At 41.2% G+C, this 24,957-nt stretch overlaps 3 protein-coding genes across 7 annotated transcripts in view; 2 read left to right on the top strand and 1 right to left on the bottom strand.

The window, feature by feature from the left end:
- Nucleotides 1-5,418: 5,418 nt before the first annotated feature.
- HIGD1A (HIG1 hypoxia inducible domain family member 1A) lies at nucleotides 5,419-12,072 on the bottom strand. Of its 2 annotated transcripts, none has more exons than XM_043886732.1 (4): nucleotides 11,942-12,072; nucleotides 7,833-7,947; nucleotides 7,066-7,200; nucleotides 5,419-6,433 (listed from the first exon to the last, which is right to left on the bottom strand). In XM_043886732.1, exons 2-4 carry the CDS (start codon nucleotides 7,927-7,929, stop codon nucleotides 6,384-6,386), a joined length of 282 nt encoding a protein of 93 aa, XP_043742667.1. In that variant the 5' UTR covers nucleotides 7,930-7,947; nucleotides 11,942-12,072; the 3' UTR covers nucleotides 5,419-6,383. The 2 variants fall into 2 exon arrangements, with proteins under 2 accessions (XP_043742667.1, XP_043742668.1); XM_043886733.1 differs by having other exon boundaries at nucleotides 7,833-7,958; nucleotides 11,942-12,054.
- The window catches only part of GASK1A (golgi associated kinase 1A), a 154,859-nt gene continuing 141,922 nt past the window's right edge, over nucleotides 12,021-24,957 (top strand). The window contains exons 1-2 of one of the 2 annotated variants that reach the window (XM_043886707.1): nucleotides 12,021-12,208; nucleotides 16,035-16,102. In XM_043886707.1, coding sequence (XP_043742642.1) covers nucleotides 12,112-12,208; nucleotides 16,035-16,102 — 165 coding nt within the window. In that variant the 5' untranslated portion in view covers nucleotides 12,021-12,111. The remainder of the gene's footprint in view (nucleotides 12,209-16,034; nucleotides 16,103-24,957) is intronic. The other variant, XM_043886705.1, reaches the window with a different exon arrangement.
- LOC122683131 (atypical chemokine receptor 2-like) overlaps nucleotides 12,156-24,957 on the top strand; it is a 45,966-nt gene continuing 33,164 nt past the window's right edge. The window contains exons 1-3 of one of the 3 annotated variants that reach the window (XM_043886725.1): nucleotides 12,156-12,208; nucleotides 13,070-13,155; nucleotides 16,035-16,102. Coding sequence is in view for 1 of the 3 variants with exons in the window: in XM_043886721.1 (XP_043742656.1) it covers nucleotides 16,182-16,326 (145 nt within the window). In the remaining 2 variants the exon portion in view is untranslated. The other 2 variants (XM_043886726.1, XM_043886721.1) reach the window with 2 other exon arrangements.

Below are 24,957 nucleotides of genomic sequence, written 5' to 3' on the forward strand. Positions count from 1 at the left end.
ATAATAAAGCAGATATTGGAAAAAAGTATTGGATTTGGGACCTGATGGGAACTGTATGTGTGTGTGCAGTGAGAGGGGGAAAGGAAGGGAAGGGAAGAGCAAGTATTTTTTGGATCGGCCCTGCTTTATGTATATGCCTTCTGTTCCATCATGCAGTCTTTCCACGGGACCGAGGTCTCAAGTTCTGGATTTGGGTCCCAGCTCTGTCATTTTTCAGTTATATGGACTTGAGTAAATTACAGCTTTCCACATTGAAAAAGCCAGGATAATACCTACTTCAGTTTTTGTGAGGGACTAGTAGAGAGTATGGGCTTCCCCGGTGGTTCAGTGGACTTGGGAAATGGCTGCAGGATTCTTGCCTGGGAAATCCCGTGGACAGGGGAGCCTGGCAGGCTGCAATCCATGGGGTTGCAGAAGAGTCAGACCTGACTTTGTGACTGAACAACAGCAGAGTGGAGAGTATAAACACATTCTATTTATTTTTGGCTGCGCTGGGTCTTCCTTGCTGTGTGCTGGTTTTCTTTAGTTGCAAAAGTGTTACCACAGTGGACCTTGCATTGTGTTTTAAACTCAAATATAGCAAGATTTATAAAAAGGTAAAAGTTCACTGTGGCCTGGAAGAGTTCAGAGTAGTTTACCAAAGGTAGAATAGGGTTGGGTCTTCAAGGAGTACACTGAATTGACTGGGAGTGGGGAAGGGGAACATTCAGGAAAGGACTAGATGCCGAGTAGGTGTCAGGGACAGTGGTGGGCACAGGGCTTTGGTGTCAGGGGCTCTGCTGGAGCTAGGGGGCAGGACAGGAGGTGAAGGGCCTCGGTTTAGTGCTGGCAAACAAGGAGAAGAAAAGAACAAATCTGAGCAATGAAGGACTCAGCTTATGAAAAATGGCAGGGCTTAACAGTCATCAAGACAGTATGGTACTGGCACAAAGACAGAAATATAGATCAATGGAACAGAATAGAAAGCCCAGAGATAAATCCACGCACCTATGGACACCTTATCTTTGACAAAGGAGGCAAGGATATACAATGGAAAAAAGACAACCTCTTTAACAAGTGGTGCTGGGAAAACTGGTCAACCACTTGTAAAAGAATGAAACTAGAACACTTTCCAACACCATACACAAAGATAAACTCAAAATGGATTAAAGATCTAAATGTAAGACCAGAAACTATAAAACTCCTAGAGGAGAACATAGGCAAAACACTCTCCGACATAAATCACAGCAAGATCCTCTATGACCCACCTCCCAGAATATTGGAAATAAAAGCAAAACTAAACAAATGGGACCTAATGAAACTTAAAAGCTTTTGCACTACAAAGGAAACTATAAGTAAGGTGAAAAGACAGCCCTCAGATTGGTAGAAAATAATAGCAAATGAAGCAACAGACAAAGGATTAATCTCAAAAATATACAAGCAACTCCTGAAGCTCAATTACAGAAAAATAAATGACCCAATTCAAAAATGGGCCAAAGAACTAAACAGACATTTCTCCAAAGAAGACATACAGATGGCTAACAAACACATGAAAAGATGCTCAACATCACTCATTATTAGAGAAATGCAAATCAAAACCACAATGAGGTACCATTACACGCCAGTCAGGATGGCTGCTATCCAAAAGTCTACAAGCAATAAATGCTGGAGAGGGTGTGGAGAAAAGGGAACCCTCTTACACTGTTGGTGGGAATGCAAACTACTGCAGCCACTATGGAGAACAGTGTGGAGATTTCTTAAAAAACTGGAAATAGAACTGCCATATGACCCAGCAATCCCACTTCTGGGCATACACACTGAGGAAACCAGATCTGAAAGAGACATGTGCACCCCAATGTTCATTGCAGCACTGTTTATAATAGCCAGGACATGGAAGCAACCTAGATGCCCATCAGCAGATGAATGGATAAGGAAGCTGTGGTACATATACACCATGGAATATTACTCAGCCGTTAAAAAGAATTCATTTGAACCAGTCCTAATGAGATGGATGAAACTGGAGCCCCTTATACAGAGTGAAGTAAGCCAGAAAGATAAAGAACATTACAGCATACTAACGCATATATATGGAATTTAGAAAGATGGTAACGATAACCCTATATGCAAAACAGAAAAAGAGACACAGAAATACAGAACAGACTATTGAACTCTGTGGGAGAATGTGAGGGTGGGATATTTCAAAAGAACAGCATGTATACTATCTATGGTGAAACAGATCCCCAGCCCAGGTGGGATGCATGAGACAAGTGCTCGGGCCTGGTGCACTGGGAAGACCCAGAGGAATCGGGTGGAGAGGGAGGTGGGAGGGGGGATCGGGATGGGGAATACGTGTAAATCTATGGCTGATTCATATCAATGTATGACAAAACCCACTGAAATGTTGTGAAGTAATTAGCCTCCAACTAATAAATATTTTTTTAAAAAAAAGAAAAAAAACAAGAAAAATGGCAGGGCTTGGTGTCTGGCTTAGTCGTGATAAATTAATGGGAGGAGGGAGAGACATTTCTAAGAGTTTGAGCCCAGGGTGTGACGGTGGGAGATGGAGGTGACTAACAGGAACGAGTGATCTCGGAAGGAACGAGTGATCTCGGAAGGAGCACCAGTGGGGAAGAGAGGAAGTATAGCTGTAGACAAGCTGATGAGGGCTCCAGCTGAAAGGTATGGTGATGGCATTTCTACCTCACATGGTAAACTTTTAGTCTCTCTGTGACACTTCAGAGTGACACTGAGGACAGGAAAAAGACCTAACACGAATGCTGTGAGCAACTGATACTACAGAGGGGGCCAGCCAGATGCTAGCCTCCACTCTGGAACTATCTATCACTACTTAATTTAGGAGAACATTTCATAACTTTTGTTTTGTTAAAAAACAAATGATTTTGCCTCATTTCAGTGGCTAGAGGGAAAGCAGGCCCTCTTTTTTTTATCTAAGAATAAAGCCAGGATGCATGAGTATTACTGGCTCTTCCATAAACTTACGACAGGTAAATCTTTCACTAAGAAAGTGGCAATCCAGGCACGGCTGGTGCATGTTTGGTCTCCTTCCTCCAGTTTCCTGTCTGATTTGAAGAGCTTTCAAACAGGATTAAGTATGTAAATAATAGTTGGCAGTTCCACTGTTTGACACGAGAACTTTAGAATACCTTATGTTCCTTCAGCTTTGTTCCGGCCTGTTTCCATGGGCTGTGGATTTACCTGGGGATAGAGCCTAAATTTCAAGTTCCTGAAACTTTGAGCAGTGTTTCCTCATCTGTGAGGCAAAAGAAATGGTCTAAATGACCTATCCTCTACTCCAGAGTTCTGACTCCAGGATACAGAAGCAGAGTGTAGTTTGGGGATTTATGTGTGCAGTCAAATTCCAACTCTCACCACCAGATGGCAGTGTTGCCTGTTAACTAGAAACAGGTTGGTGACTTTTTTCTGGAAACAGAATCCTGAATGTCAAAATATGACCTACTTATTCTAATTAATTCAACAAACATTTATTGAACATCTGTATGAGCCAGGCATTAATGCCAGCTGCTTTGGATGACAAAAGATCATCACACCTTCATAGTAGTAGAAGAGAAAGGCATGGAAGCAGTCATATACCAGTGCAACAGTAAGCCAAGGAATCTCTCAGAGAAAAATCATCTTAAGTTACATCATGGCTTCCTTGGGGTAACTTCTCTGACTCCAGCCCTAGGTTAGGTCCCCCGGTCTTCCGCATCCTATTCCTAGTATTCATCACGCTTTCTGAAGTCAGTGATCTAAAGTCAGCCTTTGCTGCTGGACTAAATTGTGAGAGGAGAGCCCATGTACCTCCTGTGCTGCCACATTCCCAAGCTTAACATTTAACAATGGTAAAGGCAACCATTCAGAGATTACCAATGTATCAGGCGCTATGCTAAGCCCTGTCACAATCACTACTGCATTTAATCTTCCCAACAACCTAGAACATTTAACAATGGTAAAGGCAACCATTCAGAGATTACCAATGTATCAGGCGCTATGCTAAGCCCTGTCACATTCACTACTGCATTTAATCTTCCCAACAACCTGGGCCACTGACATTGTCCCCACTTTATAGATGAGGAAACCATAGCTAATAACTGGCAAAACCATGAACCTGGGTCTGACTCAATAAACAGTAGTATCACATCCTCTTGAGCCACTTTTAATAACTTCCGTAATCTGAATATCAGCCTATTCATGCACCCTAGTTTATCAGTCTCTTCTTCTTTACTCATTTTCTCCTGATTACTCAATGCTCACTAGTCTCAACATTTTGCTCCTGTTCTTATGTCCTCTGGCATTTGTCTAGATCAATTTCTCTCAAATTAGTATTCATTTAACAAAATCAGTAATGTACTCACCCACTAGAAAGTTTCTGAAACTTGTTTTCAAATTTATTTTTCTGTAGAAGGCTTATCCTTAATGAAATTATTGTTAGGACTGCCTACGAGCAACTCCTGTGTCTACTGGAGGCTGAGAGGAGTTCCTAGTAATAGCTTTTATTTTTTTTTTCCTTGTTTTTTATTTTCAAATCTGAGTACAAAACAAATAAGCACACAGTAAACAGCTTTTAAGTGATCTTTTCTATTTGCGATGATCTATAAATATTAAATATTCCAACCAAAAAAATGGTTCTATATAGTGAAATCAAATATTCCCCCAAACCAAAAAATAAAGCCCGTGAACTATATGAAAGTGACAAACTCTCCACATCTCCGTTCTCTCAATTTTGTTGTTATTGTTTAGTTGCTGAGTTGTGTCTGACTCTTAGTGACACCCCCCACCTCCTATGGACTATAGCACGCCAGGCTCCTCTGTCCCTGGGATATCCCAGGCAAGAATACTGGAGTGGGTTGCCATTTACTTCTCCATAGCTTTTATTTTCAAAGCACATTTCCCATAGACCCATATCATGATCTATAAACTAGATAGGACTATAGTAATTACCTAGTCCAACCTCTGTCTCTAACTAGGAGAAAATTGAGAAAACCCTGATTTGGGCCAGGTTACATAGTCTGGAGTGGTAAGTCAAGACCATGTTGTACCCTCTTGTCCAATAATACTAATCTATGGTAACCGCTCCCTCTCCAGCATTAATTTCACAAAGATCAACATTTCAAGTCTCTAACATGTTGGCTTCTACCACATGGCTGCCCAGGTTTCAGTCCCAAACCTACAGCTTTCTCTACCTATGTGACCTTGGGTTAATTACTTAAAACTGTTTGTATCTCAGTGTCCTTCTCCATGAAACAAGGATCACATTCTTAGGGCTGTTAGGAAACTTAAATTTGACTTTATACATGAAAAGTACGTGGCACACAGTAAACACTCATAAATTTTTAGCTGTTATTCCCTCTTTTCTTGGAACTACTTGTGCTACTTCAGAGACGATGGTTTTCCCCAAATTCAAATAAATACAAGACATTTGATGTGTTCATTTACTTTAATAACACTACATTTACCATGTTATCACCATGGAATGTAAATTCAGGTTAGACAAGAGAATTTCACAAGTACAACAAAGCATTCTGTGATATACCAAAGTTTGTATAATGTCTGACCAAACCAGCTTGCTCATCAATGACTTCCATTATAGGCATTTTATTTAGTTGATGATTCTTTTGGAGAAAATAAACATACTGCACACATTTATAAAGTGTTTTTCATTTACCTTTGCATTAGCACTTAAAATACATGTTTCAAAATAATTTAAAGTTATTCTAATATAACAGCAGCAAAATATAATTCTGCAATTACAAAAGAGCTAAAAGGGATCTACAATTTAAGTTACTCTCATGTTTATAACTATGATTCTAAAATAAATACTACTTCAAAGTGGCTCTGTTACCAGCTTTTTAGGTTTGGTTTAAAAACACACATAGACTTGCAGGGAGGTTTATAATGTTGTATTCCATGCACTGTTCTGAAAGGGTTCCTCAAGAGCCAACCAGCCCTTAAAACAGTACTCAGTCCACATGGCAGTCAGAAAGTTAAATTAACTGGGGTAAATAGGATTCCTATATTACATCAAAAGCATATGATATTCTGCAGCAACTGGGAGCATTTTCAGGACTGGCATGTTGTCTTCTTTAGAACTAATTTCAACAGAAGGGTTTAAGAAGGTGGACAGGTACCACTATCAAGTGTATTTAAAAGTGACTTGTTTCTTTTGTGCTGATCTGACTCCCCTGAATGACCTAGCTAGTGAACTAGTCACCAGTAACTTGGTCACCAGGCAAATCGAGCCTGCAAGAAAGGAAGCCAATATTCAAATTACCATGTTCTTGTCTGACCCAAACCATTTATTTTCCGCATAAACATATAACCTCAATATGAGATGTCTAACTAAAGCAAGCACCACCAGCAAGACCAAGACAGCATCTCCTCTTCTAAGGTTTAGGTTTTCCCCAGAATTCTTGATACAGGGAATAGCCCATACCTAAAGAAAAAGAATGCCAGTTAAGCATTTAAAATTTTTCTTCAGTATTAGAAAATTAAAAACTGTTCATAAAACAGCTAAAAGTAGCACTCTTACTAGCATATAATACTTACAAAGAGAACAAGACCCTAGGCTGCTTACATTCTTGCTTTCTTAAGCAATTCAAATTTCTAAAATTCTTTTTACACAGCTTCTGAAGTATTTTTAAGATTAGTATGATTAGCTCAGATGGCTAAAATATCAATATTTATCTGGCAACTAAAGCAGATAAAGTCAATGAATTATAAAGCCTCCAAAAGCATGTAGTATCTTTTCCACCTTCAAAAACTCAATAAAACAGCCATCATGTCTCTTGGATCTTACTACCAACCCTATCTGTATATATAGACTCCTCACTGACATTATAATGGGCACTACTATCTTTCTTTAAAACCTTAGTAAGATTATTCATCATAAATAGTAAAACTATATCACTACTTGAACTATTTTTACTCATTCAGTTTTTAGGTGAAAATGAATAAGTGATATTTGCCAACTGCTTCAAAGTCAGTTAAAAGTATCTACCTTGTTTTATTTACAAAGAAACCATTCATAGGGAATCAAAAATTTGAAAATGTCCTGTAGGAACCTACCAAGAGTCATTGCTCCCACAACAAAGCCTTGGGCTGCCACACGCATGTGGATCAGGTGGACAGACATTTTAGTATTTCCCCTGCTCTTCAATCTATATAATCCATATGCAACAATTGCTGCAAAACCTGCCATTCCTGTAAAAGAAATAGTCACCAGTTATGTCAGATGCATTGGGGCAGGGAATCAAGATGAGTTTATTATTAATCAATGTTCTATTTTTTATAAGGATGCTTTATAAGGATGCATTACCCAGCTAGCATACAAACTGAGGTTTTACTCCCCATCCCCACCCCCATTCAGAATTAAAAATTAAAAATTGGTAGCAAACAGTAGCAGATCTAGAAAATCAAGATCATCTTTAAAAAATGGGCTTGTGAAGCCAGTAAATAAATTCCTTTAAGAGTGCTAGGGGAATTCTCTCTCCTACTTCCATCCCTGAAGGAAATCAGTTAAGGAATTGCAGCAGAGACTAATAAACCACAACTGTGAGTTTATAACAACTCTTGAGTCTTGTGAGTCCTTGCAGCAAATCACTGAAACTGATGGTGGTCTTGAGGTCGAAACACATTCACGGAAATAAGTCAATAAAACAAGATGTATGATTCGGAGAAGAATTTTTACGAGAGTTATACCAATCTAAGCATATTTCAACATATGAAAAAATATTAAAAAATAAATGCTTCATCAGGAAATGCTTGATGAATGAAACAAGTTGCCCACACTTCTACTGTGTTAAAGCTTATTAGATCATCAAAGTCAAACTTACCAATGGGGACAAATGGTGCCTCTCTAGCTTTTCGGATAAGTTTAGATCCCTCATCTTCATCATATGAAGAAAGAGAAATATCTGTGTCGCTTGACATAGTGATTGAAGAATCTTCCTGAAACACAATTGCCATGAGGTTCTGCAGTTAAAAGCATACTTCTTTTTTATAAGATTATTCCTTTAAGTAATACCAGAAAAAAAGGCAAGACACTGGCCTGATTATATGAATAAGAGGGCAGGGTAAAAAAAAGATTAATTTCCATAACAAAGGGACCAAGGCTCCATTCTCCCTTTTCAGTCTTTTTTTTTTTTTTTTTTAAGCACAGGAAGCTAATAGGCATTTCATCACAATAAAGTAATAATTCAATTTCACCTTAGTCACAGTCACTGTACATACTTCCTTCTGACCTGAACAGATGATAAACTTCACCCACAGATTAAAAAAAGGGAGTCAGACATAGTATATAAGCGCACAAATCTCTGACTGATGTTAATTACAATGAACTGTTGTAATTGACATCAGTCAGATGTCATTTACAGATGACATCAAAAAGTTAACTACCCATCCCATTATCTGTATAGTCTTACCTTATGAATTTTTCATGTGCATCACACTCCCTCCAGTAATAAATGGCTCTCATTCAACACTTTGCTATCCAAGGGGTTTAATAGTAATCAAGGTTCCCAAAGAAAATCCAACTCTAGACGTGAGGCTTAGTGTTTAGTTTGAAAAGTGAAATTGTCCCTCTAAGCCTCCATCCTCACTGGGAAGAGTACAGTTCTGTCATCTGACAGAGAAGACCTTAATCCAGATGATCTGTACAGTATCACACAGATAGAATCAATTAGAACTAGGGCTTCCCTGGCGGCTCAGATGGTCAAGAATTTGCCTGCAATGTGGGAGACCTGGGTTCGATCCCTGGCTTGGGAAGATTCCCCTGGAAAAGTGAAAGGCTACCTACCCACTCCAGTATCCTAAGGGCCTGGAGAAGTCCATGGACTGTATAGTCCATGGGGTTGTAAATAGTTGGACACGACTGAGTGACTCTCACTTTGACTTTCTCTTCTTTCTTGTACTCCATTACCTGCTAACTGAATGAACCCCTACTTTCTCTGAGCTTTTATTATACACAAGGTTCAACAAGCTCAAGGTTCAGGATGCTCATTATATATTTGAAGAGATTAAAATGTAAACACTGAAATAATGTTTCATAAATTAGATTCTTTTAAAAACATGCCAGAGTATGTACACTTTGCCAAGAGCATAACAGAGACAGTGAGAATTTAGAGTGTGATATCTTTTGGATAAAGTTTGGCAAGTTTCAGAGAAATATCTGAGGTTGGCTTTCAACATACTACATAAATGAGGGCTTCCCTAGTGGTCCAGTGGTTAAGACTCTACACTTCCACTGCAGGGGGCCCGGACCCTGGTCTGGGAACTAAGATCCCACATGCTGCGTGGTGCGGCCAAAAAAACCCAAACAAACCAACCAACCCCAAGATACTACATAAATCGACTAGATGGTAAGATTAAACTATTTTAGGCCAGTATGTTTATTAGTTCCCTTCATAACCAATCTAAACTTCCCAAAGGCAAACATTTCAAAATCTTCCCTATTTTATCACAATTCCTCCTTCTACCTTCCTCACCAATCCCACATTCTAATCACATTAAACTTCTTATAGTTTGTTGAAAAATATTACTTCAAAATTTATTCAACTATTAAAATTATTCTCAGGCAATTAGGAATATTTAGTGAAAAATAACAATTACACACATTTGTAGAGTTTCATCAGTAAGAAAAATGTCAAGCTGTATGTACATAAGTGCTAATTTGTCTGTTAATCTTACATTGCTCAATGAAAGAACACATGATAACCTGAGTAGGTTTTGGATCCTTGCAATCACAAGGAAAAAAACCATTATATACCACAAGCCACTTTTAAAAACTAGCACCTCTTTTTGCAGATACAAAAGCATGTTTTCTTCCTTTGTCTTAATTTCTAGATAACTAATTGTCCAACAGATAAGTGTAGTGAAAGTTCGCTTTTCCTTCCTTGCTGCAGTTTCTATGGATAGGCCATTTGATCTGGCTTTAGAAAGCAGTCCCTGGGGTAAGAATCAAGGTATGAAGGAACTGTGTAGTCATTATTTGTCTTAACTGACTAAGGATAATTTGTCTCTGGTACAGAACACCTTGTGTGCACATTTCAGCATAAAAGAAAGGGGAATATTAAAAGTCCAATACATCACAAAGTTAATTTGTTATTCTATGGTTCAAATTCTATTTCTAACATGACATTTATCTATAAAACTCCCTGAGTGTAAGATTTTAATAATTCTCTTCCTAATCACCTGGCAGTTTCCCCAAGTATTCATGATTTACAGCCACCTAAATAAAAAATGGTTAACTTTTAAAGTATCAGGGTCAATAAGTATAAGTCACTTCAGAATAAAAACTCAAGTATCAATCCATGCCAATAGCCTTATTTTACAGATGGAAAAAGAAAGCTTATGAAGGGTGAAATAAACTGCTCAACAACAGGAATCTCTGGCAGGGCAGGATTAGAACCCAGCTCTCCTAATACACAGCTGTGGGTTCTTTTGATTGACAATATATTGCCAGATCATTTGTCTTTTATTATGCTGGTGTACATTTAATCTGAAAAAAATTGAAAATCCACTCCTTAACAGAAGCCTGCATCTCCTTTGAATTGTGAAAAATGTCTGTCATGCCTAAAGTTAAATGGAATCTTTTTCCCCAGTGACTTAATTCATCTAACATTTTCAGCTGTGATTTGAATATTTTTTCCCCTAGCATCACTTCTGGATTTCCTTTATCATTTTCTTATCCACCCACAGCAACTGACACAGATCTGCCAGAAAGTTGAACATTTACAAAAGGAAGCACCTAAAACCAGATACTCAACGCCAATTTGGAAAACACGAATTAGTGTGTAAACTAAGATACTACTGAAGACCTTTCCAAGTGCATGGGCACCTAGCAGAGTCATAAGGGAACAGGAGCCGCCCGGCATCACGTGATGTAAAAAGATTTAAAGATCTTCACAGCTCGTCATTTTTGTCACAGGAGCGTCTAACAATGAATTCCAATTTTCATTTTGAACCCGTCACCTGTCAGCCCGTTTTAAACGGCTGCCAAGTCCCCACCCCAGGAGATTCTGATTCAGATGGTCTGGGGCAGGTCCCAAGGAATCTATATTTTAAGAAGACCCGTTCAAGAGATTCTGGTGCACAGGGAATCAAGAGAACCACTGGTGTACAAAACTCAAATACGATTGTCATGCTAGGGCCTGGTACCACTTATACAACTTTTCATCCCAGGCACTTGTGGAAGCATAGATTCCATCTATAAGGGGAATAATTGATTCCCGCACCGGTAAAATAAAACAGGAGAATAAACCTGCCGAATCATTTCGACTGCTCCCAATTCTAATCCTGTGCTATGTTTTGTAACCTCTAACTTGGCAGGTTTACTTTTGAGGAAGAAATGTAAATTCCGTCAGAGGCGCTTGATAGAGGCCCTGGTCCTTCTTACCTTTCTGGGGCGGAAGAGAGTCGCCAAAGGTGGAAGGGAATACCGGCCCGGGGAGAAGAGGAAGCCGATGGCGGGAAGGTCGTGTAGTTTTACGCCCTCCCCTCAACCCTTCAACCTTCCTCCCCTTTCCCTTCCTGTGACCTTGTCAGGACTCCTTGGCCGGACCGCACGCCCTCCCAATCCCTCCTCACCCACCCCACTCTCAAAGAAGTGCCGGACACGCTCGGGCCTACGGGCTCCGCGAAGTCGGCCCCAGCCCAGCGCCTCCCCAGATGCATCCCCGAGCCTTCCAGTTCAGCCGCGATTCGCTTTACAAGCCTTTTCGGCATCCCCTCATAGGCTCCGTACGCTCTCACCAGCCCTCCCCGGCACCACGAAATGAGGCCTGAGCCCCGCCAACCAGACTTCGCCCCTTTCAGCCTAATCATCAGCCCCCTCTCCCAGTCCCGCGACCGCCAACACTCCCAACGTGCTCTCAACGCGGCCTCACTTCTCCCCACTCCACCGCCCGGAGTCACTCGACCCCCAAAGTCCGCCTGCATCACTTACGGACAACTTCAAGACGTTTCAGGTTCCTACACGATTCTGACCCCACTCCCGCACCCGCCGTCCAGCCGGCTTCTCTTGGTTCCGCCTACGTCCGGCTTCAGCCAATCAGAAGCCAGCAACTGGCACGCGTGGGTCAGGGCCGGTGATGGGTGCGTGCGTGCGTGTACGCGATGGGTGGGGCGATGGAGAGAGCCCCGGATTGGCTGGGGCGACGTGCGCGGGCGGTGACTTCTCGTCCCTGGCTCTTACGTACGGATTGCATCAGAGGTGAGAAGTCGGCCTCTTATCTACCGGGGAGGACGTTCCAGGGTGCTTCTCGGCCCTTGGCCGGGCGGAACTTGACATTAGCTTCGCTGTTTTCCTTTTGGGAGGGGGCAGCAGCGAGCAGCAGCGAACGCAGCGGGGCGGGACTGAGGCTGAGAGGCCTCAAACCGCGGCCGGTCCTTCAGAGGCTGCGGGTGAAGAGGGAGCAAGTTTCTGCCTTAGGGGCCGCCGGCGGCTTTAGGGCGCTGGATTCACTCTCATGCCCTGGCAGTTATCGGCCTCAAATAGGCGCTATGGGCCTCTGAGCTTGGCGCTTACACTCTAGTCGGAGGCAGCCATTCATTACAAGCACGGGTGACTCCATACTCACCGGCGTGGTTTGCTTGAGGAAAGAAGTCACAGGCACCTTGTAACGGTGAACTTCCAGGGACAGAACCCCTAATTTGCCCGTAGATCACTCGGTAACTACCTGGCGAATTGGTACAAAGCATCAAGCACTGCCATGAGAACTGTTTGCTAACTAAACTAGAATCTCTGGATATAACCATGAAACGAGGCAGACTGCCAAGTGCTCTACCCTGCAGGTAGAAGCTCAGTGTCATAGGCTCAGGATCTTGAAAATCTTTTGTCAAAAAAGTCTCATAATTCAGACACAGGTAGGAAACATTCCCTTGTGGCTCAGCTGGTAAAGAATCCGTCCACAATGCGGGAGACCTGGGTTCGATCCCTGGGTTGGGAAGATCCTCTGGAGAAGGGAAAGGCTACCCCCCTCTAGTATTCTGGTCTGGAGAATTCCATGGACTGTATAGTCCATGGGGTGGCAAAGAGTTGGACACGACTGAGCAGCTTTCACTTTCATTTCAGGAAACATTCATCATGAGTACGGTAAAAACTCCTTACCTTGGTCGTGTGGAGTGCTTTCAGCTCCTTGCAGGCACGTGTTTTGTCAGGTTCGTGGCGATATCTCCCTGAACACTATCTTTGAGCTCTGGAGGGCCTTGATAATGTTAAAAGAGGCGACAACGGATACAAAGGGGTCGAAAGATAAGTTGGAAGATTAGAAGTTCATTTAGGATAATTAAAACAATAAAAGAGGGACTTCCCTGGTGGTCCAGTGGCTTAGAGTCTGCGCTCCCAAAGCAGGGGACCTGGGTTCAGTACCTGGTCAGGGAACTAGATCCCATATGCAGCATGAAAGGCCCAGTGCAGCCAAATAAATATTTAAGAAAATAAGAGAACCTGAGATTTGAATATGAAAGCCATATTTATAAGTAATGCAGAAGTCATCAAGTCCATTAATTCTGGAAATACAAAGGCTAACTGCAGCAATGACCATGGCCCATTCTTTGAGTCAAAATGGTGTTGTTTATTTACTAATTTCTAGAGAATGGGATTTGGGGTCAGGCAGACCAGTGCTAGTCCCAGCTTGGCCATATACTAACCATGACTTTGAACTTCACTTTCTCCCTTTGTAAAATGAGGATAACAGTAGTAGTGATTAATGAGGAAACAAAAATAAAGTGTAAGCTATTACTTTAAAAATTCCTATGGTATGCATTGTGCGGAAAGAGGCAGACTCTGCCCTATTTGTGTAAGAAATGATCTCTTTCTGATTAGTATGTAGAAACCAAAATCTTGGTAAATGGTAATGATAACTATCAGATGATGCAGAAGATTTTTAAAAGATTATTCTGCTACACTTTATTCAGTATCATAAAACAACAGTGACAACTGATTAAAACTATTAAATTTTCGTAGTACAGACATTATTATTATTAACGTACAACATGTATTATTTCATTCTCCTTACTCTGTGTCGTTTCAAAGAATAATACAGAAGACAAAAAAATTTAGGTCCTCATGTGTTAAATTAATCTACATGTAGTATTATAATTCTATAAACTACATGTAGTTTATAGAAAGGCAGCACAGGAAGTGTCTGCCAGTTTTGGCTCATTTCCCCTCTTTAGAGAGTCTAACTTTTCAGGCTCCAAGTAGTTGTCCACATATGATCATATCCACTATAAAAGAAATGGGCTTCTAAACTCAGATGTCTATTTAGGTTACGGCTCAGCTTAGAGCTAGCTACATAATCCAGTTTTTGACGTCCTTAAAAAATATTGTGTGATCTTTGTGGCATTTTGTCTCAAATCTTAAGACTTTTGAGAAAAATTGAGTATCTATGAGTGTTTTAAAAATAGAAGTGAGAGTCAGGATCACCAAATACTGGACATGTATATTGTGCCTGGTACTGTACTGGACTCAGAAATTAGAGTCAGTTCCTTCCCTGAAGTAATTTATAATCTGATTAGGTCAAAGGAATAGGTGTAGAAAAACATCAAAAACAGTCTGTGAGAAGTGCTTTGAATGGAAATCCAGGTAGATATCATAGTGAGTGAGCTATTTCAAAGTAGGCTTCTTGGGACTGGGGCTTGAATGTGTGAAGTTTGAAGGATGACTAGTGTGTAAATAAGTTGGAAGAATATTCCAGAAGAGGAAACAGTGGGCGGAGGAATAGAGGTAGATGGTGAAATTGTAGCTCTTGTGTGAAGGACAATGGGTGGGGAAAAGGCAAACATGTGTGACTAAAGCACAGTCAGAGAGTAATGGAAAGTAAGCTCAGTGGGGAGGACCTTTAATGCTAGTAAAAGAACTTGGACAGTACTGTGTTAGGTGGTCCTTGAAGATTTTGGAGCTGGATGTTTATAAGAGCTGAATGCGTTTGAGTTATTTGAAGTTGAATGCATTAGAAAGGGACTATCAGCATTTCTCTGCCAGAAATAATATTCTTTGTATTGAGGCCATATTCTAGGTCTTAAGGCTATGGAAGGCAGCTACATGCGGAAGCGTCATTCCTCTACTACCTTGACAAGGCCTGCTGCTTTAAAGCAGTAATAGTCCATACAGACCAGTGCTCAGGGAGCCTTGACCAGGGTCCAGGCCATCATAAAATTCCAGACTCTGTAAGATGGCTGTAACTGAACTTAATTATCGCTCTCCTGTCCTCCCCGCTGCTCTGGATACTCCTTCCTCATATGCCTGCACTTTCTCTTAAATTCTCTGACTTGGAAAACCTGCTTTCCACCCCATTAACCAACCATGAAACCTGGGTAAATCCCTGATGCTACTTCTGCTTTTGTGTACATGCAGCCAGTGACATGTGGGCAGATAACTAAATGACAAGGGGCCAGCGCTCTAAAGAACTGTGGCAGAGATCAGATGTGTCTTCACTCTCAGTAATGTGCTCTGACCAAACTGGCCAAAATTTGCCCGATTTCTGTATACACTGATGTCAAGAGGATTATTTACACGAGAAAGCACTTAAAACAGCTCAAATAAGGAAATACATTTGCGTCCTTCTAGGTTTGATGCAAGACTTTTCACTGACAATATTTTCTAACAAAAAGCCATGCGGTTGTCACTAAAAAATGGATCTTGGATTCACTGCAGTTCCTCCGAATTCCTTTTTGTTCTTCCTGTTAGTTATTTGGGGTGCGTGGTGGGTAGGGAGAGGGGAAGGTGGGGTGGTGGGTATGTAACTTCTCTAGCTGAGCTGAAGGCCACCTGTCTCTTTCCCTTGTGTTGGAAATGGTTGGATTTGGAATTAGCAACACAACCATTTTGTCTTAAAATTTGATGTAATTTTATATCCCATATAAATTTATTAAATATGTCTTTTGGCAGAGAGTGAGTAGACAGAATTTGGTGTCTCTAGCATTCAGTTTTAGGTAGTTTATATCTTGACTTTTTAAAATTAGAAAATTTATAATCTTATATAAACTATGTAAGTGAAAAGGTTGACTAATTTTTATTATTTGTATTTATACAGGTAATTTGACTAGATTACGCAAAGAAAGAATTGACCACTGGAAGCAAAACGCTTTCTGTCTACCACAGGTAAACAGCTCTTTCCACTAGAAAGAATAAATGTGATTTTCTGCCCGGGCTCCCCAGCTGGCTCCTGGTACTTGGTGTGATGGAGAGTCGGTGGTTATGTGTGAACGTTGGCTTGCAAGCACCCTGGCAGCAGAACCTCCATTACGTTTCCACCCACAGTACTTGGTGGTATCCTGCACATGGAAAATGTTGGTTGAATGACTCAAGACTATTTCTCTGCAGAGGTGAGTACTGGAGTTCAGTAACTCTGGCTGCATTTCTGCTACTGGAGTGCGGTAGCTGGGCAGGGGCTGTGGGCTCCTGTGGCTTCTTCTTTTCTTGATCACCACCCCATAGACAGTCTCCCTTTCAGAACCCTCCTCTCCTCTCCCCAGCTGCCTTGGGTACCCATTGGCTCTCTGCTTTCCCCCACTCTTTTTTTTGTCTCTCCCAGTGGTGACTTAGGGCTAATTTTACAAGTCTGATAATTCTCTGAGACTGCAAACAGGTTTTTATTGACTGATCTCCACTCTCTGAATCATTTTGCCGTCACATTGATTGCAAGGCACCATCTGTTTGCCTTGATGACTTAATGAATTGAGGGCTCATGAATGTAGCTGACCTCTAAATTAGATCCGTATCTCATTACAGACAGGGTAGTGGTTTCCTTTGCCAGAGACAATGGACAATTATTTTATAACTCTGAGAGAAAAATGGATTATGCAAATAGACACTTCACCCAAATTGGTGGCCCTCATTACTCTCCCTATGCTGATGCTTTTGTTCAGGGACAGGGACATGCCTGTCCTGTTTCATGAAAAACCAGAAAAGAAAAATTATCTGCCTGACCTAAGTTCACTCATGAATCAGCAGACAAGTGCTAGCCGTCAAAGGCCTCCTGCTGTTTTCTTTTATGAGTGTCAGAAGGGTTTTCTGAGAGTGATGAGTATTAAAATAACTAGATACAATGAGCTCATAACCTTGGTCTGTTGCCTAGTATAGTATGGCTGATTAGAGGGAAATTGCAAGCTGTGAGATGGCTAAATATTGTGTCCTGTGCAGATTGTGATTGCTTGTGAAATTAGGTAAGCTGTTGCTTAAGGGGAGTTCACCAACAGTTTAAAAAGACCTATGACCACTTCTGGCTAATTTGAACTTTCATATAGCTGGGATCTGGAATCATTGTGATCTCTGAGCTATTGCTTGCCTCGGACTGGTAAGGGGACGAGGTGGGAGGTTGCGAGACAAAGGGCAATAGGGAATGATAGTTAATGGGTATCACCCAGATTGGACATGATGAAAATGGAATTAATCTGGAATTAAAGGTGATGGTTATACAACTTTGTGAAGAGATTAAAAACCACTGAATTGTACACCTTAAAATGGAGAATTTTATGGTATGTAATTGGAGAAGACTCCTGAGAGTCCGTTGGACTGCAAGGAGATCCAACCAGTCCACCCTGAAGAAGATAAGTCCTGGGTGTTCATTGGAAGGACTGATGCTGAAGCTGAAACTCCAATACTTTGGCCACCTCACGTGAAGAGTTGACTCATTGGAAAAGACCCTGATGCTGGGAGGGATTGGGGGCAGGAGGAGAAGGGGACAAGAGAGGATGAGACGGCTAGATGGCATCACCGACTCGATGGGCATGAGTTTGAGTAAACTCCGGGAGTTGTGATGGACAGGGAAGCCTGGCGTGCTGTGATTCATGGGGTCGCAAAGAGTCGGACACGACTGAGCGACTGAACTGAACTGAACTGAATTTACCATACCATCTGTTTGTCTTGGTGACTTAATGAATTGAGGGCTCATAAATGTGAGAGAGTGTCCCTGGCCTTCCTCTTATCTGTAAGTATCTTATATTAGAAGTAAGCAGCACCAGGGACTTCCCTGGTGGTTCAGTGGTTAAGACTTTGCCTTCCAATGCAGGGGCTGTGGGTTTGATCCCTGGTCAGGGGTGCTAGGATCCCACACGCCTTGTGGCCAAAAAGCCAAAACATAAAACAGACGCAATATTGTGACAAATTCAATAAAGACTTTTAAATGGTCCATATTAAAAAAAAGAAGCAGGCGACACCACATGCAGCTACCCAGACAGCCTGCTGTTCAACACCAGCACACGCTCAGCACCTCCCATTCTCTGGGCAGGATGCTTCATACCTGATGTTTGCAAGTGTCTGATCGCTGAAACAGCTCGATCAAGTAAATATTGGCTTCATTTTACACATGAGGAGGCTGAGGTTCAGCATGGATCAGTAAGTTGCTTATGTTTCCATAGAAGCAGAGGCAGGATTTGAATCTAGTCTTGTTTAGCTCATACCCTTTCTGGAAGGTTCCATTGCCTGTCTGTGCTTTCTTTTCCTTTTTGTGCCTGGTCTCTTTGTTACCTTCCATTTCCACTGTTAGAATCCTTATCAATCACAACTTTTGAAATATACGTGTAGTTATATCTTTGTATCTAGATATATATCTACATATATATCTATGAAATATATGTGTTTGTGTAGTTATGTCTCTATATGTATGTATATATTCACAAACACATGCACTTTCATATCTGTATGTCTATATTTATAGATATTTATGTTATCTAGAAATATTTATAGATAGACACAGATACAAATAAGATGAGGAAAACTATACCTCTTAAGTATTAATGATGGTTTTATCTGAGTAGTAGAATAATAATTTGCAATTTTCATTTTTTCTCTCTGTGTTTTTCTGTATTCATCAAACTAAATTTATTTTATTATTGTGATCAGAAAATAATTTTTAAAGTCTTTCATATCCTTTCACCTTCGTTTGCCACTACTTTTGTGAATAAAATCTTTCCTGATCTTTAAACTGATGCTACCCTGTTTTGTTTTTCTTTTTTTTTATCACACTGTGTGGCTTGCAGGATCTTAGTTCCCCAACCCAGGATTGATCCCATGCCATGGCAGTGAAAGCACTGAACCCTAACCACTGAACCACCAGGGAATTCCCTGACGTTACTCCTTTTTCTTTTGAAACACACTGCCTTTCCCTAGCACTTTTTATTTTCCTGAGTCATTTTTAACATTTTGCTTTGTATTCTGTGTAACCTGAGTTTCTTGGGGCCCCCCTCAGAGAGGAAGAGTAAGGGAGGCACATCTAATAATAGAAAAGGTAGCAAAAGAGTTTTGCTCCAGTCTATCCCCATGAAGAAAGCTAGGATCTTCCTGATTTATCTATTGTATCCCACTCTTAAATCTCTTCATATCCTTGTGATCGTAGTTGTGTTGTGTCTCCTTTACGTTGCTGTTCCCATGAGTCAATTGTCATGCTCACTCTGGTGTTTATATGGGATTCTGTCCCATCTCCTATCACTTAGTGATAAGCTAGGCACCATTATTCCATCAGGCCCCACATGGTCCAGGTTGTGCCTCTGTTCTTCGTTGAAGTTGGGGAAGGGCATCTCTTCCCACCCAGGTTGTACTATGTCTTTTCTTTATTAAATTTATTTATTTGGCTCTATTGCGTCTTAGTTGTGGCACGTGGTCTCAGTAATTGCAATGAGGGATTCTCTAGTTGTGGTGCATGGGCTAAAGTTGCCCCGAGGCATATGGGATATTAGTTCTCTAACCAGGGATTGAACCCAGGCTCCCTGCATTGGAGGTGAGGAGTCCTAGCCACTGGACTACCAGGGAAGTCTCCTTTTTCTTCTTTTTAACTTTAATATATTTTATTTTGGGTTTTTTTGGCCGTAACGAGAGGCGTGTGGGATCTTAGTTCCCTGATGAGGAGTCAAACCCACGCCTCCTGCAGTGGGAGCATGGAGTCTTAACTATGGGACTACCAGTGAAATCCCTCTTTTTTCTTTTTTAACATAGGCATTTACAGCTATACATTTCCTTCTGAGCATTTCTTTTGCTATATCCTGTAAATTTTGTGTGTTTTGTTTTAGCTGTCTTTCATCTCAAAGTATTTTATAGTTTCCTTTGTTACTTCTTTGACTCATTGGTTACTTAGGAGTGTGCTGTTTAATTTCTGCATAGTTGTGAATTCCCTAAATTCCCTAATGTTGTTGATTTAATTTAATTCATTTGTGGCTGAAGAGCATACTTTGTATGATTTGAGTTCTTTTAAATTTATTGAGATTTGTTTTATGGACTAACATGTGGTCTACCCTGGAGAATGCTCCACGTGCACTTGAAAAGAAAGTGTATCCTGGTGTATCGTGCTATCACTGACTGGGGTGTTCCATCCAAATTTTTAGGTATTCACTTCTTACCTGGTAAAACACTGTTCATCCTTTGAGTCCCAGTTCATCCCCAGGTTCAGAGGATTTCGTCTGTCAAATATTTCTTCATCCATCTCACAAGCAAGAATGTTCAGTTTTTCTCATTTGAACTTCTGTCTCCCATAACTGTGATTTCTGGATATGCCAACACCCATAACTATGAGATAGCCTTCATTACAAGTCAGTCTTTCTATACACTGATGTTACGGGGTTTCTTTTGTGCAGGGACCAAGTCTTCACTGTATCTCCATATCCCTGAATATGGAGTATTCAGGAGTAACTTTAAAGCATGCCATTAAAAGGATGAGAGAATTTGGGGGGTGTCATTGAATACCTTTTAAACAGTGAACCCTACGCTATGTACTGTCAAGAGAGGCAGTGGACTCTGCCTCTGGGGACCTATAAAGGCACTATAGGTCCTATAAAGGCACTATAAAGAGAGGCAGTGGACTCTGCCTCTGGGGACCTATAAAGGCACTATAGGTCCTATAAAGGCACTATAAAGAGAGGCAGTGGACTCTGCCTCTGGGGACCTATAAAGGCACTATAGGTCCTATAAAGGCACTATAAAGAGAGGCAGTGGACTCTGCCTCTGGGGACCTATAAAGGCACTATAGGTCCTATAAAGGCACTATAAAGAGAGGCAGTGGACTCTGCCTCTGGGGACCTATAAAGGCACTATAGGTCCTATAAAGGCACTATAAAGAGAGGCAGTGGACTCTGCCTCTGGGGACCTATAACTTAGGTGAAAAGACAGTGTATCTGCACAAGACACCGTGAATCCAAGATCTGCTGAAGGGCCAAGACAAGTGCTGTGGGGGTTGGACTTCTCCACTCTCTCTCTCTCTCTCTCTCTCTCTCTCTCTGCGTAGGAAAGAGACTCATTGAGTTATGAGGTTGGAATAATACTCAGGACTCCTGATTTCCAGCTGTGAATCAGTGTAGAATCCTCTGGCTGCCAATCACCCAGCCTCCACTTGGATACTCTCACCCACAGGGAGAAAGCCCAACACTCCCCAGTCAGGACTTATGATGGCTGTTTGCTAATTTGGGGTGGTAAGGGGAAGCTGAATTGCTTTTTTGCTACCATACACTGTTTAGTCTTCCTCATAAAATAATCTATACACCTGAAAGAATATGTGTAAAGTCAACAAGGAAGGAAAAGAGTTCTAGTCATACACTTTAATCTCACTAGGCTAGGTCACAGGATGTTAGGTAAGGAAAGTCAGATCAGGTTGACTGTACAGGGGTCACTTCTGGGGGAAACAAAATGAATTATCCTGAGTCCTATTATTCTCCCAGAGCCCACCTATATGTGAATGTTCTAGGAAGATCTGAGGGTATGAGATTTGGAGAGGTAAATTCATCCCACACGCCAGTTAGATATTTTATTCCATCTAATTTAGGATTAAAGACCAATGATTTTGGGGGCTAATTAGGGTATTTCTGGAGGTTTCTTGTCAGGAATACAGTGTAGGAAGGAAGGTTTTCAAGCCAGAATGTAAACTCTTTCTCTAGAAACCTCTGAAAACAGCATTGTGTTAGAAAATAAAATTATGTTGTGATGTATCTACCGTTTTGGTGGTGTGGACTAAATAAAACAGGAGGATGATGTAAGGGGCTGGCCTATCACTGTATATAATACCTGACTAAATGAGTAATATCTTTGTTACAGTCTCCAAAGACACATTTATTGACAGGCAGTCAGAACACTATGAGGTAGAACAGTCTTGAGGGCAGGGACATCAAGCCATCTGACAGTGTGGAATTAGCAACAGAGCTGGTCTGGGGATAACCAACTTAAACAGGGTGGAAGAATGGGCAAGCTTTGGATGGAGAGAACAAGAGATGAGGGTTGGTGACAGGGCTACAGAGGTTGAATGTATAAGATATGCTGTTTGATCAATGCAAAGTACCTAGAAGGCTGTAAACCTGGGCTTTGGTAGAGGCAAGGCACAGGAAAATTACCATCTCTGTGTCCACATAGGTGTGGCAGAATTCATGCAGCTTTGGAACAAGATTAGCTCACAAAGTGCAAATAAGTGATCCATGTGACTCTTAGTAGCTTCTACTGAGTTGATGACTAAGGCTGTGTCTAATGTGCATGACTTGCCAGAATTTGTCTTCCCAAGAGGTCAGAGGAGAAAATGGGAGTGGTGGGCCAGGAATAATGGGCAGTTCTGGGTGGGCCAGAGTGAGTCACCTTCCTCAGTGCTAATACCAGAAGATCAGACCAAGGGCTTTTGTGTCTGCTCTTTATTCTCTTCACCTTTTCCCAAATCCTGGCTCAGTCACCTCTTTCATCCTTTGACTTTTCTGATAGGGCCCTGGAGTTGAAACAGCTCTAACTTTACAGATAGAGACCCTGCGGCCCAGAGGGGCCTTATTCCTACAATGTGTCAGTTTCAGAGTTGGGGCTAGAAAGGCCTCATGACTACCAACCGCTTGCACTCTGTCCTCCCTCAACGAGGCTTTCCTCTTTAAGTCGCCTCCCTGTGTGCCAACCAAGGGGCAAAAGGGACACAGGACAGGACATGGCAGAAACTTGAAGTGATGGTCTCTCGAATATAAGGTGCCCCAGGGAATGTGAGGAGAGGCAGGAGGAGTCAGGCCACAGGCTTATCTTCCATGACCCCATTCTCTCCCATATTTTTTTCTGCAATATAGTCCCTACAAGTGAAAACATCTTACCTTGGAATTTTGTCTGTGACTCTGCCACCCCTGACAGCCTGGCCTCATCAACAGGATAAGGAGCCACATGGAAGAAGAGCAGAAGGTGTAATGTAGGATGAAGCAGCAAAGCTCATGAGATCCCTTCATGCCTTACTTTTATCTTCTCCTCCCTTGCCTTCTACTCCTGGCAGTGCTGTACCTAAGTTCTGTCCTTGGCTGGCTTACTTTTCAGAAAGGCTTTGTTGCTTCTGGCAAGCATCAAGTTAAACCCGTTGGTCTATCTGTTTGACCACCGCCGTAACCCCCTCCTCTCAGACCCCTCAAAATCAGATGTACACTCTTTCCCCATAGGTTAGATAAATGTTCTATTGATGCTTCTGTTTGGATCAGGAAGGGAACTCCCAACATCCTTTCAGTAGCTTAATGTAAAACATTTTGATCCCTCTTTTGTATAATTTGGGATTGGTAATACCAGATGATGGCCCAGAAGTTCCAAGCCTGATCCTGGGACCATAATTTCGCAAAATGTTTAAGGCAAACAAAGAAACTCTCAACATTGCCAGACTGAGTCAGAGATCCGTGAGAAAACAAGGAAGTGGCCACCCAAGCAGAGGTTGCAAAACCTCATTAAGGCTGTTGGTGAAATCCTTTGTCTTTTATGTACCTCTAAGGAGTCCGTGAAAGCAAAAGAGCAAGCCCTCCTTAGAGAAGGTGTGCCAGTTGTCACTTAATATCTCCTTATTCCAAATCCACCCTTCACTGCTTTGCTTGTGGTATCACGTTTCTTCCTTGTCATCAGGCTCACTGTTGAACTCTGTCAGTAGGGGGTGCTGGAGGACAAATTTCATCTGCATGAATGAGTGGTTTCTTCATCTTCTGCCTACTAGAGTCCCAGTCATGGAGGAGTCCTGCTTGCCAGTCAAGGCCCAAATAATGAATTATTTTCAGTATATTATCAATATTAAATTATTGATTTAAGAATTATTTAAGATTTAAGACTGAGAAATTTACATTCTTTTATTGTGCTAGGTCTTTGAAATCTGGTGTGTGATTTATACATGTAGCGCTTCTCAGTTTGGACATTCAATTGCTCAGTAGCCACGTATGGCTGGTGGCTTCTGTATTGGACAGTGCAGCTCTGGAACATGGTTTGCCTACACATACTTAATGAGAATGACACTTTGGGAGACAGTTTAAAAAAAGGAAACTGCATAAAAAATATTAGACTTAATCCTGTAGCTTTATTGACCATATTAATGTATTTTTAAATTATTTTCTTGTGCTAGATATAAGTAAACATAGTAGTGATTATGTGTATTATTTTAGGAATCAACATTTTCAGTATAAAAGTAAAGGAAGTACAATCACAGAATCAAGAATTTAAGTAGAAGCACTGTTGAACGTTACCATTGAGTTTACTACTCAATCGTGTTGATATTAATTATCATCTAATTAATTATTTAATTAAGTAATGCATTTATTAGTGTCATGAAGAATACAGAAACTGTTAAAAATAGCAATTAGGAGACATTTTCTGATTCAAAGGGAATGTAGTATCATGAATCTGTAAGTTCTGCCATTGAGTCAGAAGAAAACCTTGTGAAATATTCAAAATCCAAATGGATCTAATTTTCAAGATCCTCAAATGTTGCATATTTCTATGAATATGAAAGAATGCACATTTCCATTAGGTCTTCAGTGGTCTCTAGAGATATTTATGTAAAGGTATTTCCATATCTAAACATGTATATTTGGGCTTCCCAGATGGCGCTAATGGTAAAGAAATTGCAACACAGGAGATCTAAGAGACATGGGTTCAATTCCTGGGACAGGAAGATACCTGGAGAAGGGCATGTCAATCCATTCCAGTATTAGTGCCTGGGGAATCCCATGGACAGAGGAACCTGGCGAACTACGGTTCATAGGGTTGCAAAGAGTCAG

The sequence above is a fragment of the Cervus elaphus genome, chromosome 24 (assembly GCF_910594005.1).
Source record: "Cervus elaphus chromosome 24, mCerEla1.1, whole genome shotgun sequence".
NCBI lineage: Eukaryota > Metazoa > Chordata > Mammalia > Artiodactyla > Cervidae > Cervus > Cervus elaphus.

Bases quoted from the DNA above. Each gene is read 5' to 3' on its own strand.
- HIGD1A (XM_043886732.1), bottom strand. From the start codon at position 7,929: ATGTCAAGCGACACAGATATTTCTCTTTCTTCATATGATGAAGATGAG. The intron at 7,201-7,832 runs GTAAGTTTGACT...TTTCTTTTACAG, and splicing joins GGCACCATTTGTCCCCATTG to GAATGGCAGGTTTTGCAGCA. The intron at 6,434-7,065 runs GTAGGTTCCTAC...CTTTTTCTTTAG, and splicing joins TGTGGGAGCAATGACTCTTG to GTATGGGCTATTCCCTGTAT.